Below are 20,359 nucleotides of genomic sequence, written 5' to 3' on the forward strand. Positions count from 1 at the left end.
ATCTTTATCCTGTTCAAAAGTTTTCACACACCCCCCCCCAGCTCTTAATGTCTAAATCAGGACAGTACTAAATAAAAAAATAACATGCATTTTGTATGATCTCTTATTTTGATAAAATTATTCACATTTTCACAGATTCTGCCAGGGGTTCCCAAACTTTTGCATGCCACTGTACATATATGTGTGCTATCATATATGCTGTAAGTGCTGTCAGTCGATTTATAAAGTTAACTAATCACATTTTTTCTGTGATTTCTGTAAAAACAGAGTTTTTAATATTTTTATATTGTAATTTTAGTAACTTCAAATACTGATATACTAATACTAGTACTGATGTCTCTATGAAATTGATAAAAAAAAAACAAAAAAACCCCCAAAACATTATAGTATAACAATTTCAACATTATAATAAATGTCGTATTTACCTGTGACCTTTCAACCTGTCAAACAGATAGGAATTATACAGAAGTTTAATAAAGTTATCAAACACTTTACAGTCTTCACTGGATAAACTATAAATTAAATATCGGCTAATCCTTATTAAAGCTACAATTTTCTCTGTTACATTTGTTCTTTGATTACCATTAATGACAGACATCAGAGCAACTGGTTTATAGGCCTTTATCACAGTACGTGTGTCATCACATCAGGGATTTCTGGTAATGAGCAAGCAGACAATGCTGCCAAAGAAGCATTATCTAAAGAACCAGTCAAATGTTCTATACCCTTTACAGACCTGAAAACAGCTTTAAATACATACACCAAAAACACATGGCAATTGGAATGGGATCAGTGCTTCAACATGAATTAAATCCGAAAGTTGGAACAAAACATATGTTCCCTTTTAATAATCGCTGGGATGGGATCAAGATGTTTATACAAGATGCCGGGTGTGAAGGCTCATGTCGGATCAACTGGGATTGGGAATCATCTACACGTCAGTTACTGGGCTGTGATTCTCCAAACCCATATTCCCCTCTCAAAGCTGTTCTGGAGAAACATGTGGGTGTATCTGCAGGGTTGTGGAGTAATGGAGTACATGTAATTTAGTTACTTACTTAAAATACAAAATTTGGGTAACTATCATTTTTCAATAAAATACTAAACATTGAATCTTAACTGTCTGTCGTTACCTTGATGATCCATGACTGTTTTCATGTTTTGTGATAGTTGTTTGTGAGTTCCTTTTGACCTGAATAGTTAAACTGGCCAATGTTCTTCAGAAAAATTCCAGGTTCTGCAAATTCCCAGGTTTTCCATCATCTTCTGCATATTTGACCCCTGTCCAGCAATGACCGTATGATTTTAGATTCATCTTTTCACACAAAGGACAATTGAGTGACCAATAAACAATAGTACAAAAAGTTTGTTCAAACATTCACTGATGCTCAAGAAGGAAACACAATGCATTAAGAGCTGCAGGGTAACTTTTGAACAGAATGATGTCTAAATTTTTCTATTTTTGTTTAAAGATGATATTTTTTCATTTAGTACTGCCCTTCATAAGACATTTTTCCCAGAAAACAAAATAAGAACAATTTACCATTCATTCAATTCAAAAACTTTACACTCCCCAACTCTTAATGCATAATGTTGCCTTCTTGAGCATCAGTCATTTGGAAGCCATGATTGTTTACACCTGTGTCTCATTTACCTCATTACCTCTGCCTATATCTAGCCTGTTCACTCTGTCATTCACTGTGAGGTTTTGTTAGTAGTTATACTGCATCTCTGAGCATTCTCCCTGGTTTCTTATCTCTTGTTTTTGGGGGGATTGCTTGCCTTTTTGTGGATTATCCTTTTGCCTGTGTTCCCTGATTTGTTTGCTTGTTTAGATTGCTTGTCTGGATATTGACCTGTTACCTGTATTTTGGATTACATTTCTGGATTGTTCCTCTAATAAAAGCTGCATTTGGATCTCCAACCTTTGAGTCTTGGAGCAGTTTCATATAGTAAATATATGTGTGTATATATTTCATTTTAAAGAAAGACAGCACAAGCAAAATTGTGTTAAATGCATACATACTACACAGTCACAGAATGTTTTCTGTATAATCATACAGGTGCTTTATACCAGAGATGCTGATGCACTTTCTGTGAAAAAGGAAAAAATGACACAAGTTCTAAAGGTTCTAAATTGAATGATTATTAGAAGAATCATACACTATCTATATAATCAAACTAGTAATTACTTGTACAGGCACTTGTAATTGCTAGCAGCAGTTGTTATTGTGATTATATTAATGTGTAAATAGACAATAATTTGAGTACAGTGATCATGTTAGATCAGATGTCAGATGGTTTTCAGCTTTCTTTTTTTATCCGTCACTATAATGTCAGGTGTCTATACTATAGTGTCGGTCACAAACCAGATTTGTAATTATTATTTATTGTTTTTTATTTTGCGGTCTTAATCATCTCATATATTTTTAACGTCAAAATAAAACACACTTTTCTTATCTTTTTCATTCTGATTAGCCGAAAGAAAAAAAAAAGATTAAAAACTGTAAATGTGTTAAATGCGAGGAACATCGAATGTTAATTTAAATCGGTTTTAAAAGTATGGTATTTTCCCGTTTCAACCACTGGATGGCGCCCGTTTAATGTTTTGTTTTTATCTCAGGGAGGAACGGGGGTGTGTCTTTACCGTATGTATGAGTCAGGAAACACTTTTTTATACTGAACTTCGCACAACAGATTTACGACTTCGTTAGAGACATTTTACTAAAATCTAAACGGGTCTCTGGACTCACGGTAAGATGTTCTTCAGTCTGCTAATGACATGACATGACAACACTATCAAGAGAGAAACTGCAGCGGGATTTGGACAATTGTCGAATGTTTAAATACTTTATATACACAAGAGAAAGAAAATTTAAATTGTATAACTGTTATACCAATATAAGTATTATGCATTGAGCTTGCTTTGTTTAATGAATAGAAACATGCAGTTGTATAGTGTTCATCGTGTTATTAATATTTATATTTACAGTAGGTTACTTACTGTCGCTTTTCTCGGCATGTTTCAGACACGGTGGCATCATGACAGTGTTTGAAAACTGTACTGTGGTGGTAGATGTGAAGAATGTGCCTTATAAAGAGAAGAAGAAGCTGAAATTAGCTCTTCTAGATAATGGAGGAAACATCTCTTATGTCATCAACAGAGAGGTTCGTAGTGCGCATCAATATTTTCTCAATAACTACTACATGATTGTCTTTTTAATCAAAACTAAGAGCAGTTACACAAATGATTGTTTCAGCAATAGTTGGGTTTCATATGACGCTGACTCAGTGTACAAACATTTGATTGTTTAAAGTTAACTAAGGGTAATTTTATGTTATTTCTCACTACAGTAACATGTGAATTGTGCTTTATGATTTATAATGCTTAAAATAAATAAAAGTGACACCAAAGTGTGCAGTGGTCCTACTAAAAGTCAGTAAAGAGCTGCAGTGTATCTTCTGACCTGCTTTTTTCTTCTCCAGTGCTCTTTTGTAGTCACCAGCAGTGTGAATGACCTGAGCAGTAACCGGCAGCGCAGCATCCAGAAGCTCCAGATCCCAGTGGTTGGGATCCAGTATGTGTGGAGCTGTCTGGATGAAGGGCATCTCCTGCCTTTGACGGAGCATAATTTGGCCTGCTTATCACAGCCGGCTTATCCCACTTCTGAATTCATCTCTCATCCAGGTCAGAGATTCCTAAACCACCTAATTTAAATCAATCAGTTCAGTATTGAATAGATGTTTGTGTCAAGTCACATGAGATGTGAATGGAGGGGGAGGGACACAGAGCGTCACAGCCAGATTAGTTGTATTTGCTAACACTGGGTGTGTTTTGTTCAGTACGCTTGTGCTCTTGTTTTGCTGTACTTTTTTGTTGTAAAGTGTATTTGACATTACATTTAGGTTATAAGAGTATTAAATGAAAAAAAGCATGTATTTTTGTGGCACTGTTGACATAGTGTTGTTTTCCACCATAAAGTGTCGACCCAGATACTTAAAAAAGAGAAGCTCAAAGGTCAGTCTGAACTCCCAAAGACTGAGATTGAGACTCTTGAGAAGGATGGGCCTCATCTCGGCAGGTTCAGGTGCGCTTTTGTTTTTTGTCACTGTCACTGCTGGAGTGTTATTGAGAAGTTTATTAATTATTCTACTTTTTCACATCAGTTTCTACCAGTTTAGATGTGATAGTTTACCTGACTTCATCCTTTCATTTACCCAATGCAGAGTTTACAAAGAAGGCGACCGTGACCTGCCTGAATTTCCTTCACATTTTCAAGTGGCGAAGTATTCAGTTTTTGAGAGGGTGAGTGAGAAATTTCTTATTTCCACTGATCTCACTGATCACTGCCTGAATTTGAAAGTGTCTTTATGTCTGTGTTGCAGGTCAAACCCAAGACTTTGTCTGTTTTGGAGCTGCAGAGTGCCAGAGGACGAGCAGGCCAGCAGTATCGTGTGTTGTGTTCAATCTTGAGTGAAACTGAGGTTTGATCAACTCAAACACCATTTAAACTGTTTAGATGTTGTTATCATAGGACTCATATATTGTGAGAGAGGTAATGAACCTTGACAGTCTTGACACTCAATACAGAGCGCAGTGGTGCAGGACAAGATTGTGTGCTGTGTGACGTCTGAGGATGCTGTGGAAGCGTATCTGCTGTTGATGAAGGAGATGGAGACACAAGGATTCACAAAGACTCACACACTTCCTCCTGAGGTTGAGCGCTTGGCATCCTACAGCCTGCAGCAGGTTAGATAAACAGATAAACAGATCAGTTTATTCATTTGATACTGTACAGTATATGCATATATAACATGTCCAATGGGTTTGTAACTAGTGTTGTTCACTCTTTTAATTAGCTTCTGTTGGAGGAGAAGCTGAACTGCAGCACATTATCACAGGAAGTTGGCGTCTTTGTGGAGCTGGTTTGGACCGAAGCTCTCGGTTCTCTTAGTAACATCCTGACAGTCCCCGTCTCCAGTATCAGCCTTAATGATGTGAGAATGAGTTTAAACACACACATCTAGTCATGAAGCTCACAGGAATATTGTGTGTTTAATGACTCTGTACTGTTGCAGGTGAGCAGGGTGGAGGGATTGTTACTGCAGGCACAAAAGACTCAGAAAGAGGATGAAGTCAAGGCCCTGCTAGAGGAGGTCAACACTCTTCTACCCCTCAGAATGATCGACCCTCCTTCCAAACACAAGCTTGTGTCTCAGAAACTAGACCTTTGTCAGGTAACACATAAACAGTTATATAAAATTATTATACTGCTTTAGGACTATCGAGATTTTAGTTTTGTGATATTGTTTTCATGATGATGAAGCTTTTTTTACCTCATTTTTTTGCTATGCTCATTACTTTCAAAAATGTTTCTCAATTAAATATATAGATCATTACTGTAATACACAGATTTTCTAAAATACTGTAATGTAATGATTATGTAATTTAAATCAAATGAATGTAATTTAAATTTAAATTAAAGATGGTCAAACAAATACTGAATGAAATTCCTTCACATTTGGGTATTTTTGTAGATTCTCCCATCTGGATTTTTAACTCCACAGTGCAGACTTTAACTTTTAACTCTTCTGTCGTCCTCAGCTGATCAGAGACATTCTGAATGTGAGTGAATCCACTCTGGGAAGCCCCTCGCCCTCGTCTGTGGGAAAGTATCGAGCTCTGAGGTGCAGCATTGAGGTTGTTCCGCCACTAAACCCTGAGTTTCATGTTGTCTCTCAACTGCTTCAGGACAGGTAAACTTGATGGTGGTGATTGAGGTCTGAAGTTCAAACATGAATATATTATGATGGTGTTAATGTTGTGTCCACTACAGGCCTGTTCAGATTCAGCAGATTCTGCGGGTAAGCAGAGGGGTGGAGCTTCAGATGTTTTGGGAGGATTTAGGCAACATTGAGCCCCTCCTTCACTCCACTAGTCCCAGTAGTTTTGTTGGAATACTGTCACGGTAAGAGCATATTCTTTAAAAAATATATTTACATACAGTGAGAAAACCACACAAACCTATGTCTATGACAGACCATATACTGTGGAGGAGTAAGAGAAGACCGATTCAGTGAGTGTGATTGAACCATGTTTCTTGTTATGGCTGATATTAAGTGAATTTAGGAATCCCAACATTATAATGTACAAAAATGGACATCATTGTTGAGATTTGCATTAAGTGGTATACGATTATGTTTATCCTTGTTATTACATTATTCATAAATGATAGCAAAAGTAATCGAAATCTAAAAATAGAGGAAATTAGCAATACTAAAAACATCATGTAGGCCTACCCTGAAAAACTTAAAAAAACAACCCCTCTAATATCTGACTATAAATATACGACAGAAGTAATTTTTGTAATGTCTACTCAATGATTTACCCTTCTGCAATAATCATGTAATATCATTTGTTCTTTTTTAAATATACATTTCTGATGAAATATTCTATGTAGAGGTCTGCTGCTGCCCAGAGTTGGAGTCGAACAGCATGGAATTGAGAGGACGGATATCGGGAATCTTGGAGGAGGAATCTACTTCAGTAACTCTCTAAAGTCAGTGGTCTTCTGCATTACCATCCTTTAATATAACAGATTTATAAACACTTTGACTCCATTTTCATGACAACTGAAGATTTGAGTCACTCAGTAAGTTTTTTTTCTCTGTGTTAAAGGACCAGTGTGAAATACTCCAAGCCCAGTGTAACTGACGGCTCTCGGCTGCTGTTGGTGTGTGAAGTGGCGCTGGGTCGCTGCAAAGACCTGCTGAAGAAAGACGCCACTTTGACCTGCGCCCCTGATGGCTACCACAGCGTACATGGAGTCCGCCGCACCCCCAACAGACTCTCTGAATTTGAGGTGCTTTTCTTAGTAATTTTCTATGTACTTAAATGTTCTGCTCATGTTTTGGGGATCTAATGTGAGCTTTGTGTTTGTGTCTGTGGGTTTGTATTTGACAGGATGATGAGTTTGTCGTCTATAACACAGAGCAGATCAGACTGAAGTATGTGGTTCAGTACACTCTGGAGGGGGACGAGCTAAAAGAGTTTCAGCCTCATATCAACACCTTTGTGGAGCTCACACAGCTCGCTGACACGTCTGACGTCTGTGAGTAACGTTCAGTGAACAGGACATGTAGAGAGAGCTTTTATATGTGGAGGAATCTGTAGATGATAACAAGGGCTGTCAAATCCATTAAAATCCATAAAAATCTAACTACATGATGGTGGAGCCCATATCCTTATCCTCAGGGATTCAACATATAGCACAACAGTGACCAAAGTTTGAGTAACGCTGAACAACTCCTCATAATAATGGTGAACATGGAGACATGTTGGAGAGGAAAATCATTCCTCAGGAATTCATCTGATACTCTCTAATGCTGAATGCTTTTGTTTGGATTTGTGAAGTTCATCACTGGATTTTGTTTGATGTGTTTCTTTAGTGTCCAGTGATGACAGTGAGGGTTTAGAGTCCACTAAGAACCCTCTGGAGGAGATGACTGCAGGTTTGTTGGACAGCAGTGGTCAGAAACTTCCTCTTCAGGCTGTCAATGTGAGGTGCAAGCTGATGGACCTACTGTGTCAGGTGTGATCCTACAGTTGATGTTACTGCGAGTATATGAGCGATATAAAGCAGGCAGTGCAGTGAGAGAGTTTTTCAGTCAAAGCATCACTGTTTTCTCTCACTCCAAGTTTCACTTGTTAAACAATGTCATGAAATATAAAAAGTGAAATGGTGGGCAAAAGGGAACAAATACTTGACAAGGTGATCAAAAACTAAGAATGTCAAAATAAAAGCCAGAAAGAATGATAAAATTATACTGACAATTTCAAACTTCAACCATAACCAAATCTTTTTCTGCTCTGTCACCAGGTCATCATTTTTCAGACCTACACAAACAAGAGTGCTGTTCCCATTGAAGCAAAGTACGTCTTTCCGCTGGAGGAGACGGCAGCAGTGTGTGGATTTGAAGCCTTTATCAATGGAAAACACGTCATTGGAAAGGTGCAGGTCATTCAGATTTTGTCGAATACAGCCTCTGCTCTTCATAACTGCTTTCTCATCAGTTTTCAATGTCTTTCTTTGTCCTGTAGGTAAAGGAAAAAGAACAGGCTCGTAAGGAGTACAAGCAAGCCATAGAAAAAGGCCATGGAGCCTACCTGATGGACCAGGATGCACCGGTGAGTTACTTACTACTGTTTCTTTCTGATATTGTATCAGAAGGCTTCTTTAAGGTCATGTGTTTATGTGAGGCAGGATGTATTTACAATCAGCGTGGGGAACCTTCCTCCCGGAGCCACAGTTTTGATCAAGGTGACGTTCATCACTGAGCTGGTGGTGAGATCAGGCTCTATAGTCTTCTCATTGGCTGGCAGTGTGGCACCATGGCAACAGAGTGCCGCCCTTAATCAGACGACTCAGGTACGACACGGCTGGTTTATGTTTTATTGTTTATGTTGAAGTTCTTGGGATGTGGCTTTTATTAGAGAGACTTTTGTTTTTGTAATGAGGCTCTCAAACAAGATTTAGATTCATTGGCGGACATTATTATTGGCTGATATTATATGTAATTGGTTTCCAAATATAAAGAATTATTATGTATTGGCCAAATGTACATATTGGTGCATTCCTATAATTTACAGTGTATTAACTTACATTTAGTCCATTAAAGAAAGAAGTTGTGTTGTGTTTCAGGCAACTGTTGAAAAGATCGGTGTGACGGAGCTTCAGTCAGAAGGGTGAGAGTCTCAAACGCTGGAGAATCCACAGAGAAATTCACTTAAAATCAAAATGCATCTGCTGATGAGTAACAATATAAAAGTTAATTATTTAATTTAGCAAACCATGTTGTCTTTATAACATCACACTCTCTTTCATTTGTTCCCTTTCTCTTTCCTCAGGGAGTTTTCTCTGTCTATGTCCATTGAAATGCCTTACGAGATCATCAACTTGAGCTCTTCTCACCGCATCAAAACCAAGGTTATTTTACTCATATTTGTGGATTTTCTTACTAAATACTTGTTATATTGTCTGAAGAAAATAAAACATATTTGGTTATTTACGGTATTATTAACAGTATCAGTGTTTTTCCTGTTCAGATGACAGACTGTAAGGCAGTGATCAGCACGTTACCGGGACAAACTCTTGGATCTGAAGGGTTACAGGTGTCCTTCAGTCTTTCTAATATCCACATGCCCAGGATGTGGGTCGAGAACCATCCGGATAAAGATAGTCAGGTAATGAAACGATCAGTCACATCTGATTCATACAGCAGACAAAAATGTCTCTCTTTCCTTCACACACCCAGACCTGAAATCCACACAGATCGGTCCTTCTCTGACACTCTCTGATCCCTGCAGGCCTGCATGCTGGTGTTTTATCCAGACTTTAAGTCAAGCGGGGTGTCCAGCTCTGGATGTCCGTCCAGTGTGAGCGATGTGGTCATCCTGCTGGACTCCTCCAAGTCCATGCAGGGAGACGCCATGCTGAACGCCCGCAGGATTGCCCTTCAAGTCCTCAAATCTCTGGACCGCTCACTGAAGATCAACATCATCTCTTTCAGCACTGGTTAGTGCTCACTGAGACAATCTGCTGCTCTTCTAGTGATCATCATGTTGATACTTTCATTTCCCTATTATTCTTAATAATAATAATAATAATAATAATAATAATTTTTATTTATATAGCGCCTTTCCAGAGCTCAAGGACGCTTTACAGTGAACAATTAACAGTGAAGAGATAATACAAGTAGACAATGATGAGAAACAATAATGGAAGTATACAGAAAAATAGTCAAGTACAAAATTACAAAACAGTACTTAAGAGACATAACATTCAGAGAAATATTAGTAATAATGCAGAGTAATCAATTAATCAAATCAAGAGGTATAACATTCAGAAAATAGGTGAGTTTTGAGTAATTTAAATTCAGAGATATTATTGACACAACAGAGTGAGCGTGGGATTTGTAATCGTGTGATTTGTAGTGAAGTATTATGGATGAAGAATAGTTCATTCACATATTGACATGTTATTCTTAAAATGTGTGTTTTTACAGATTACAAGGAAGCTTTTCCTGCACCAGTGCCTTTAGATGAAGCATCTGAACCAGCCAGAAAGTTTATTATGGTGAGTAATGTTAAAATGCCTAAAGATGAGTGTTTCTGTGTTTTGAAAGGGGACATACTGAGATATTCTTCAGGGTTTTTGATTCCTTCCATCAAGTGACATCATTCGATTCCCATAATGCATCTTCACTTCATTTGAACTTGAGATGTTTTGCCACCATAGTGTTGTAGTTACAGCATCTGCCATCAGGGTCTAACTGTACCACACTAACCAGCTGAACCTTGACCCCTTTATTAATCACTAAAGTTGATCACTAAAGTTGATTTGCTTATCATTGCATGTCTGGTGTCTTCAGTCCTGTAGTGGTGCTGGTGGCGGCACTGAGCTGTGGCGTCCTCTCCGTATCCTGAGCTTGCTGCCTCCCTGTCGGGGCGTGAGGAACATCCTGCTGCTCTCTGATGGACATGTTCAGAATCAGCCTCTGACCCTACAGCTGGTCCGAGAAAACTCCTGCCACACGCGCCTCTTCACCTGCGGACTCAGGTCTGCCTTTGAAGAGTTCAACACAAATCTATTTCTCACTCTAGTTAATTTCTGAACCTACAGTTTGATTGTGTTTCTCTAGCTTGACAGCTAATCGTCATATGCTCAGAGCTTTGGCTCAAGCCAGTGGAGGAACGTATGAATTTTTTGACACCAAGATGAAACACACTTGGGCAGAGAAGGTGAATTACGCTCTTCACTGGATTGTAGCTTTTTATAAACTAAAAAGGAGCATTATCTTTTCAACATGGGCCGCTCTGAGGCTTGATATTTACAGACTTGCTGGTAATTTCAGGTGCGCGCTCAGGTTCAGCGTATGGAGTCTCCAGGCTGCAGATCAGTGGCAGTGAAGTGGCAGCAGTTTAATCCCACAGCGCCCCCTCCTGTTCAAGCCCCCTCACAGCTTCACGCCCTCTTCAGTGACTGTCACACTCTCATATACGGCTTTGTGCCGCACTGCACTCAGGTAGACCTGCTGTATTGTTATATTGGTGAATATAAATGAAAATGATTATAGTATTTTTATGTTCATTTAGTGACAAGCATGTGGAAAACATGCCTTGATTATTTTTAATGAAATTTCTGCAGTATTTTAGATCTTAAATTATAATTTTGAATCTCCTTCAATACAGTGGTTAAAAACATCACCCTATGAAGCATTTTCAGAGTGAGATTTATCAAGGTCAAAATATGTACTATAAATCAGAAGGCTGTAAAAAATATTAAGATGTTTTAGGTGAATTACCCAGCTATTTGTATATTTATTTATTTATTTATTGTTAATTGTGTAATATTCACTCTTTTAGGCCACACTGTTTGGTGATTTGAGTGGGAATGAGATCAAAACAATGGTTTCCACCACAGAACTACAAAAGACGAAAGGAACTGTGAGTGAGCATCTTCAATACTTCATATAATCTGAAACATCATCAGTTGTTTATCAGACATTTGAGGTGTGTGTGTGTGTGTGTGTGTGTGTGTGTGTGTGTAGTTCCTTCACAAGTTAACAGCAAGAGCGATCATCAGAGATTATGAAGATGGCATTCTAGGCAACAATCAGGCAGAACATGAGGTACAATATTTGGCTGCATGTTGCTGTTTTTATTAGAACTGGCAAATCTGCTAACAGAAGAACTTGATTTGCTGTCTTGTGTCTCTCTAACAGGGGAAGAAAGCAGAGCTGAAGTCCTACATCATTGAGCTCAGTAAAGAGTTCTCCATCTTGTCCCAGTTCACAAGCTTTGTCGCCATTGAAGAGAGGGTATGATTTTTCTAAACATATCATCACAATTAATGACAACTTTTTTTATTTTCTTTTTGCATGATATTTATTAAAAATTAACTCAAAAACATATATCTAATAAATAAATAAATCTGTAAAATAAATGAAAGAATTGACTTTGTGTCCTCGTTTGCTCTTTGTAGGACCAGAATGAGCTTGACACTGGATTGACAGATATTCCTAAACTCATATCAGAGGAGGATGTGGATATTTTGCCATATATGGGCTGGGCTGAAGAGAAGCTCAAGGCTGCGCATATTATTGCTGCTGAAAAAGATCACATATACGTAACAAAAGAGTCTATTACAGCTGTTGTCACGTAATGTAGTGATCAAAGTTGTCATCATTCAGTATTTACAAAAGTGAATTTTTTTTATTTATTTTTTCCAGTTGAAATCAGCGAAATGGTGCAGTGACATGTCCGCATCTAATCTCCTGGATTTTGATTGTATTACACGTTCTGTGGGGAGTTGCTATGAAGAAGAGTATGACTTAGAAGCAGCGCCTGCAGCTCCCACTGTCCATGAGACGGTGTCCAGCTCTCTTTCTTATGGTTTTCCTTATTTAAAGACATGCTTCACTCCTATATTTAGTAGCACTGATCTTTATGAAAACTCGGCACTGGAAGAAATGATGATTGAAAACCTAGATTATATGCCTGTTCGTAACATGCAATTCTCTCAATGTATGGCAAGTGCTCCACAGCCTCAGCCTTCCCCTGGCATCATGACTGGTGCCCCAGTGCGTGCTTCTCATCATGAACACCTTCAAGACTCCTCTATTTATGTGTCAATGGAATCTCTGTCCATTACTCACCGCCCTCCTCCTCCTCCTCCTCCTCCTGCCTTGATGCCCTCACCTTGCTCCAGGAGAGAGAGGTTTTCTTGCAAAATTCGACAACCCAGTTTGCCAGCAAACAGTTTGCTAGCAAAGCCAGTCGACACCCCAGTGTTTTCTCTTCGAGAGAAAGCCTTTTGTGGTCCTCCTCACCTTATGTCGAAGCCTCTCTGCATAACTCCTCCCCCTCCTCCTTCTTCTCCTCCTCCTTCTCCTTCTCTTGCTGCCAAAATATCTGCACCTATTTCCATGTGTTACATGGAAAAATCACTGGCTCCCCCTCTTCATGCTGCCTCTATTTCCTTTGGTCAACCTAAAACTTGTAAGCTTGCTGCTGTTGGATATGGTAGCGCTCCTGTTATCCCGCAAAACACAACTGAGCCTCTAGGGTATTCTGGTTTCTCAGCCTTTAGCTTTGGAGCATCTCAGCAACAACAAAAACCCTTTGCGTTTTCTGCACCTGGTAAGTTGACTCACATTGAGTTTCCCAATTTGTTCAATGTTTAGACGGATTAAGCACATGTAAAATGTATGTCTAATTTCTCACTATGCTGAAACCAAAGACACTACGGGCTTTCCTTTAAAAAAACGGAAGAAATCCTTGTTTCTGGGAAAACAAATAAGCAAGCCTGGCACAGTGGCCTGGAATGAGCTGTTTGAGCTTCAACATGAGGTTTTTACATATAATTTAATAAACTACATTATATACAGTATGTAAATGTGTAAGTCAAAGGAATATGAATTTATGTGTTGTGTTTGGATGTAGGATGGATACTGGGAGTGCACTGAGAGGCTGAGCAGCTTCCTCAACCTGGACGTAGACTTTTTTGCCAATGTCTTCCTTAAGGAGAAAGGCATCCGTTCCTTTGGTATAAGTTTTTTGAAGTCAAATCTTCTTTATTTTTCAGACAGTCAGAATCAGTTAATCAGTCACATGTTTTGTCTGTCAGGTGTGAAGGCTCATGCGGACATTCTGAGACTGGTGGCGACTCTGCTGGTGCTGCAGCTGATCCGGGCGAAGAAGCTGGCAGTGGGACAGTTGCTCGAGTCTCTCTTCCGGCTGAAAGAGTCCCAGGAGCCCAGGTACGAGCACACGTCCTCATTAGTGCTTTTCACACTTGAAGTTACACTACAGTAGTTAACCCTGGATCATTCTAAACTTCAGGTAAACCGGTTATCTTGCTTCACGTTTCACACTGCTAATCATTTTACATGGAGTAATTGATTAATGCCGCGTAATCATAAACTGACATTTCACACTGAGCATTCTAAAACCCTTGGTTCACGTTCTTATTTGCATATTTGCTGTGTCGGTGTTATTGATTGGACGAACGCACCATGTTATTTGTATTATTTATTGCCGACTGTATATACTGAAGTTTATACTGAATGGACTTTTCGGACTATAAAGGTAAGAATGAAATGGTCTCTTCTTCACTCCAAATGTTGCATTTTTTTTCACCATTTGATCCTTTAAACGCTGAAACTACTGTTTACACAACTTGACTGTTCAAAGCATGTGAATACAAGACATACGATTGGCTGTCTGTTGCAAAGCATCTTGCCTTAACATTGTAACACGATCATCGATTCACACTACACACATTTGGCATCACAAATGTCAAACTGCAAAAGCGGTGCTAACCCTGCTTTGGAGCAGGGCTTCAAAACCCCGGGTAAAAAGCGGTGTTAACCCCACTTCTAAATTACAAGTGTGAAATGTACCTTCACCCAGGGTTAAAAGCTGTGATGAGAAACATAAGCACACGGTGAAAAGCCCTATAGTGATTTCCTGTTGTATTTTTGGATCCGTAACTTTGTGCTCTTTTCCATTCAGACCGATGCACTGGGAGGCAGTGAAGAGGGCCGTGGACTGGGCCTGTCGGACAGACAGACAGTATCCGTGTGTGTGCAGCCGGCTGGAGATCGGCTGGGATTGGGAATCATCTACACGTCAGTTACTGGGCTGTGATTCTCCAAACCCATATTCCCCTCTCAAAGCTGTTCTGGAGAGACGTGTGGGTGTATCAGCAGGGTTGTGGAGTAATGGAATACATGTACCTTAGTTACATATTTAAAATACAAAATTTGAGTAACTATTATTATTGTTCATTACAGTTACATTTAAATGGGTGGTAATCAAATTAGTTACATCCAAAAAATAATTTAGATTACCAAAGTGATTACTTAGAATATTAATGTCATTTATTTCATTTGAACATTAATGTAAACAGCAATTGGTGACTCTCCGACTCTGACAAACTGCAAAAGCATCCTAAGCTATGGTTTTGCTCACGTTTCATACCCCTTTCTGAATATGCAAAATTTGAATAATTTTAACAAATCAGAAAGATCATAAAAATTGCATGTTATTTTTATTTAGTAATGTCCTGAATAAGCTATGTCACATAAAAGATGTTTACATATACTCCACAAGACAAACTGACCGAATTTATAAAAATTGCTCCATTCAAAAATGTACATACCCTTGAATCTTAACTGTCTGTCGTTACCTTGATGATCCATGACTGTTTTCATGTTTTGTGATAGTTGTTTGTGGTTCCCTTTTGTCCTGAATAGTTCAACTGGGCAATGTTCTTCAAAAAAATTCTCCACGTTCTGCAAATACTCAGGTTTTCCAGGATCTTCTGCATATTTGACCCCTGACAGCAATGACTGTATTATTTTAGATATTTTCACACTAAGGACAGTTGAGTGACTGATACACAATAGTACAAAACATTCAAACATTCACTGATGCTCAAGAAGGAAACAATGCATTAACAGCCACGGGGGTGACAACTTTTGAACAGGATGATGTCTAAATTTTTCTTTGTTTAACAATCATATTTTTTCATTTAGTACTGCCCTTCAGAAGATAATAATTACATGTTTCCCAGAAGACAAAATAAGTACAATTCAAAAAGTTTACACACCCTAACTCTTAATGCCTTCTTTAGCATCAGTCATTTTTTATTTTTTTTATTTTTATATTGTCTAAATTTTTTCCTTCATGAAATATTGTGGAAAACTGATGTTTTCTGTACTATTCTTGGTGGTCCCTTTGTGTTACATACCTTATTAGTATTCCAGAGTTTTCTAAAGTATTTGGATTAAATTACAAAACTTCTTTTGTTGTGGATATATGAAGTAGTTTCTCCTCAAGTTCACACAGATGTCCTAGCAGAACAAGCATTGATGTAGTTCATCACATTATCTACAGTATGTTCATGTAGTATGTTGACATTTCAAATGTAACAAAATTCCAATTGTAACAAGAGCGTCTACGATTTTTCATTCAAAAAATTCACAAAATTCTTACCTTTCATCGAAGGAAAACAATTGAAAGTAGGGGAGGGGGAAATGTATTATGAAATAAATGTTTTTCTCCAATACATGTTGGCCACAATTATTGGTACCCCTAGAAATTCTTTTGAATAAAATATCTCTGACGTATATTCCAATTCATATTTACATTTTTTAGTACACCAGGGTGACTAGGAGCATGAAATTGTCCAGCCATGACTTCATGTTCCACGGGAGTACAAATATGAGGAAACACAAAGGCCAAATTCCCTTAATCATTCATCACAATGAGAAAAACCAAAGAATATAGTTATGATGTGCAGCAAAAGATTGTTGAAAATAGCTAAAGCATTGAAAATTTCCACCATCAGGGCAATAATTAAGAAGTTCCAATCAACTAAATCTTCCTGGAAGAGGACGTGTGTCTAAAGTCAAGTCAAGTCACCTTTATTTATATAGCGCTTTTTACAATGCAGATTGTGTCAAAGCAGCTTTACAGTGAAAACTGGTACATAATTTGGCTACACAGCAGCTCTTAAAGAATAGTGTCAATGCAGGCAGATCAGAAGCACTGTTGGATAAATGTCAAAAATACTGTTGAATATCAAATGTCAAGTGTCCTAAATCGTCCTAATGCGCGGTCAGGTGGAGAGTTTGAGTGGACAAAGACTCTCCAAGGTTCACAGCTGGAAAATTGCAGAAATTAGTTGAGTGTTGGGGTCAGAAAGCCTAAAAAAAATGATCAAACAGCACCTACATCACCAAAAGTTGTTTAGGAGGGTTTCATGAAAAATCCTCCTTGCTCATCCAAAAAAAAGACAAGACTGGAACTTCAAACGGGACCTGGTTCTATGAAACTAAAAAAAGAGCATTTTGGCAGCAAACCCACCAGATGGGTTTGGTGCACACATGGATAAAAAGTACCCCATGCCCACTTTTAAATATGCTGCTGGATCTTTAATCTTGTGGGCCTATTTGTTTTGCTGGAGGTCCTGGACATCTTGTTCAGATACATGGTATCATGGATTCTATCAAATACTAACAGATAAAAATCAAAACCTGACCACTTCTGCTAGAAATCTTATGGATCTACCATCAGTCCAATGATCCAAAACACACAAAATCAACACAAAAATGTGTCACTGAGCACAAAATGAAGCTTCTGCCATGGCCATCCCAGTTCCTAGACCTGATCCCTAAAGAACATAAGTGGAGTGAACTGAATAGAACAAGCACCAACATGGAGCTGGAATCTGAAGGATCTGGAGAGATTCTGTATGAAGGAACGGCCTCTGATCTCTTGTCAGGTGTTCTCCAAACTCATCAGGCATTATAGAAGAAGACTCAGAGCTGTTATTTTGGGGAAAGGACGTTGCAATAATTGTGGCCATTGTGAACTAGAAAAAAAACATTTACCCCCCATTTTCAGTTGTTTTACTTAAATGAAAGGTTAGATTTTTTCTTATTTTTTTTTAATGAAAGATCAAAAAGATAAACAATGCAGATTTATTTTCACAGCCTTTGCTTCATATTTACTAAGGGTGCCAATATTAGAGGAGGGCACTTACTTGTTACTTATAACGAACTGTTTTTGTTGTAGAGATTGGGAAAAGAAATTAAAATGATTGTGCAAAAATCATTGTCTGCGTTCTCCAAGTAGATATCGCTGCAGCCCGGAGACCCGCAAGTGGGAGGAGCTTACGTCAACAACAGCAAGTGGGTGGAGCTTATGCCACAAGTAGGCTGGAGTTCATAGTATCTTAAAAAATGTATAAATAACGCATTTTCATAGTTTGAATTGAAATTCTTACATTTTTGTAATTATTGTTTGTATCCAAATACCATTCATTGTCAACACTGAATCACGTTTTTACACCGTTTGTCATCCTTTGTGATGATGCCATTTTAAATCCTTTTAGCTGTAATGTAATTCAAGCATATTTCTGGATATTGTATTTTACAATCTACAGTAGCCTAACAAAGAACATATTAAAGTGAGATGCAATTGCACTCAGGAAATAAATGTGTGATGCATAAAGAAAATGTTGAATACTGTTACTTACTATTCACCTGTACTGAACATTTTTTATTTTTCATATTTGTTTTTACTCAAATTACAGCAAATGACCAACTAACGTTCTTCAGAACATTACACAAATAAATGTATTCTCAAATCACAATTCAGACTCAGGGTGGGTAAATTATTTTATTTCTAAAACAAATTATGAACAATAATCCTGTATGCAGTGGACATTGCAAAATCCTGGATGCATGGCTTCGCTGTAAATTCCTGAAAGCTCACCTCGCTTGCCCTTCCCAGCATAACCTGGTGGGTGCACAAAAACCACAATGAACACTAGGGTTGACCTGAATTAAAACTTTCCCCATGCCATACAAGATATGCATGACTTTATATCTATTGTTTAACATGCACAAACATTTCAAGAACAATCATAATAATTATTATTATGATTTTTATCTGAAACACTTTGCTATTTCTTTCACCCAGGGTTTGCAGAATATAGTTTTACTGAGTATTATGAGTGATTCACTGTATCATTCTGTTCAGTGACTTGTTGAACAGAATTAACTGTTGACAGCATACAAGTGAACAAGAATTATTTTTTTCTTTTCTTTAAAGGTTTCTTAAAAACACCACAAAAACACTTACTCTAACGAGAAATTGTCAAGCACGACAGCACATCACCATTTCCTTATGTTCGCCAATTACATAAATTAGTATAATGTTGAATTGTATTTAAAATATATAACTACAAAAACTAAAGCTAAAACTAAAGCTAAATCTAAAAAAAAAAAAAAAAAAAAAAATTACTTCAGTGAAGTCAAACTTATTCCCCAGAGTAACATACAGTGCATACTGTATTCAAAGAAACAATAATAATTAAAAAAAAATCAAATGGGTAAAAGACTGCGAGTGATTACAATTCTCTGCTCCTCATTTACATATACTTGCCATCAAGACAAATACTCCACAGTTATTTGACATCCTTTGTCTTTCATAATCCTAGTGATGAAATCAAACATCAATAAATTAACTGCTGTGATAAACACACAACATATGCATTTGGGGCTTACATATTAAAAGCAGGACTTGTGATCACAAGTATATTATGCCTACAAAAAAAATCTCACCGTAATGTCATTGAGGACAGTCTCTGACCACAGTCCTGGTTCGATTTTTGGGGGCAAGCTCTCTATCAGTTAAAAACAAAAAAGACAGAGGTAAATTAACATTAAATAAAGATAAGCAAAATAAAGTTCTGTAAAAAAATGCCAGTGCCTGCAAGGCAGTGTCATGGCTGGCAGGCTGGATTAATGACAAACAACAACAACAAAAGAATTTATCAACAGTGCTGATAAGCATGGTTATGAATATTGAAGTTTGAATGCCAATTTTCAATTAGTGAAAAAAGAAAAATATGCATGGTCTGAACTACCATACATTTTATTGTCAACATGAAACCCAAATTGACACAGTTCTACTTATCTTATAACTGATTAGTGCATATATACATATTACATATTATATACACACACACACAGTGATGCGGTGGGTATTATGTGACATTACAGCATGTCCCTATTTTTCAAAAGGCTTATAAATCATGCAGAAGGATTTTTTTTTAAATTAAAAATGTGCAGTTTCCTGTAAAGGGTTAGGTTTAGGTGTAGGGGTTGGTGTAGGGCAATAGAAAATACGTTTTGTGCAGTATAAAAACCATTACGTCTATGGAATGTGCCAACAAATCACAAAAAACAATGTGAGCATGCGAGAGTGTGTGTGTGTGTGTGTGTGTGTGTGTGTGTAAAATTCCAATGAGTTGGAATTTTAGTTTCATGTTCACATTAAAGAAAGCAAAGAAAAAACAATAATTTTAAAATGATAAATTATCCTAAATCGATTTGCAAACGCTAAGAACAGTTTATAAATCAGTACAGTCCAAATCATTAGCAAAACTGACATGCAATTAAGCTACATTAATGTTACCTGTTTATGGTCTACTGTATCCATAACCTGGAGAGCAGATTGCAGTTGTTTGAAAAAACATATTGTCAGACAGCTTCTTCTTCGTCTTCTTTTTCTTATTCTTCTTCTGTTTGACGGATCGCAACCAAATTCACGCGCTACCGCCACCAGGAGCGTGAACAATATTACATGACATTAAACAAACCAATCAAAATCTTCTATTAGTTTGTACCGCCCACTTGCGGCTTAATGTCCCACCCACTTGCAGTTGCTCCACCCACTTGCAGCTGGCTCCGACCTCCGTTTATACCTATCTCGCGTTTTCTG

At 37.8% G+C, this 20,359-nt stretch overlaps 1 protein-coding gene and 2 long non-coding RNA genes across 3 annotated transcripts; 1 reads left to right on the plus strand and 2 right to left on the minus strand.

Moving 5' to 3' along the window:
- Nucleotides 1-123: 123 nt before the first annotated feature.
- On the minus strand, nt 124-3,132 carry LOC137036482 (uncharacterized). Its single transcript, XR_010897207.1, has 3 exons — nt 3,005-3,132; nt 1,134-1,281; nt 124-1,012 (listed from the first exon to the last, which is right to left on the minus strand). It is a non-coding gene; the product is annotated as an uncharacterized lncRNA (long non-coding RNA).
- LOC137036481 (protein mono-ADP-ribosyltransferase PARP4-like) lies at nt 3,037-16,016 on the plus strand. The gene is made up of 34 exons (XM_067410684.1): nt 3,037-3,168; nt 3,487-3,688; nt 3,983-4,088; nt 4,228-4,306; nt 4,387-4,485; nt 4,592-4,750; nt 4,861-4,998; nt 5,080-5,238; nt 5,606-5,757; nt 5,838-5,969; nt 6,462-6,560; nt 6,680-6,863; nt 6,965-7,112; nt 7,450-7,592; nt 7,881-8,012; nt 8,102-8,188; nt 8,265-8,429; nt 8,703-8,746; nt 8,909-8,987; nt 9,107-9,244; nt 9,368-9,575; nt 10,066-10,136; nt 10,432-10,619; nt 10,702-10,801; nt 10,915-11,085; nt 11,426-11,506; nt 11,611-11,691; nt 11,785-11,880; nt 12,045-12,188; nt 12,292-13,201; nt 13,302-13,411; nt 13,505-13,607; nt 13,689-13,821; nt 14,576-16,016. The coding sequence occupies exons 1-34, from the start codon at nt 3,043-3,045 to the stop codon at nt 14,802-14,804; spliced, it is 5,196 nt and encodes a 1,731-aa protein (XP_067266785.1). The 5' UTR covers nt 3,037-3,042; the 3' UTR covers nt 14,805-16,016.
- A 2,220-nt stretch (nt 16,017-18,236) lies between these two features.
- LOC137036486 (uncharacterized) lies at nt 18,237-20,343 on the minus strand. Its single transcript, XR_010897209.1, has 3 exons — nt 20,054-20,343; nt 19,198-19,259; nt 18,237-18,370 (listed from the first exon to the last, which is right to left on the minus strand). It is a non-coding gene; the product is annotated as an uncharacterized lncRNA (long non-coding RNA).
- Nucleotides 20,344-20,359: the final 16 nt, after the last annotated feature.

This window comes from Chanodichthys erythropterus, chromosome 14, assembly GCF_024489055.1.
Source record: "Chanodichthys erythropterus isolate Z2021 chromosome 14, ASM2448905v1, whole genome shotgun sequence".
NCBI classification, from domain to species: Eukaryota; Metazoa; Chordata; class Actinopteri; order Cypriniformes; family Xenocyprididae; genus Chanodichthys; species Chanodichthys erythropterus.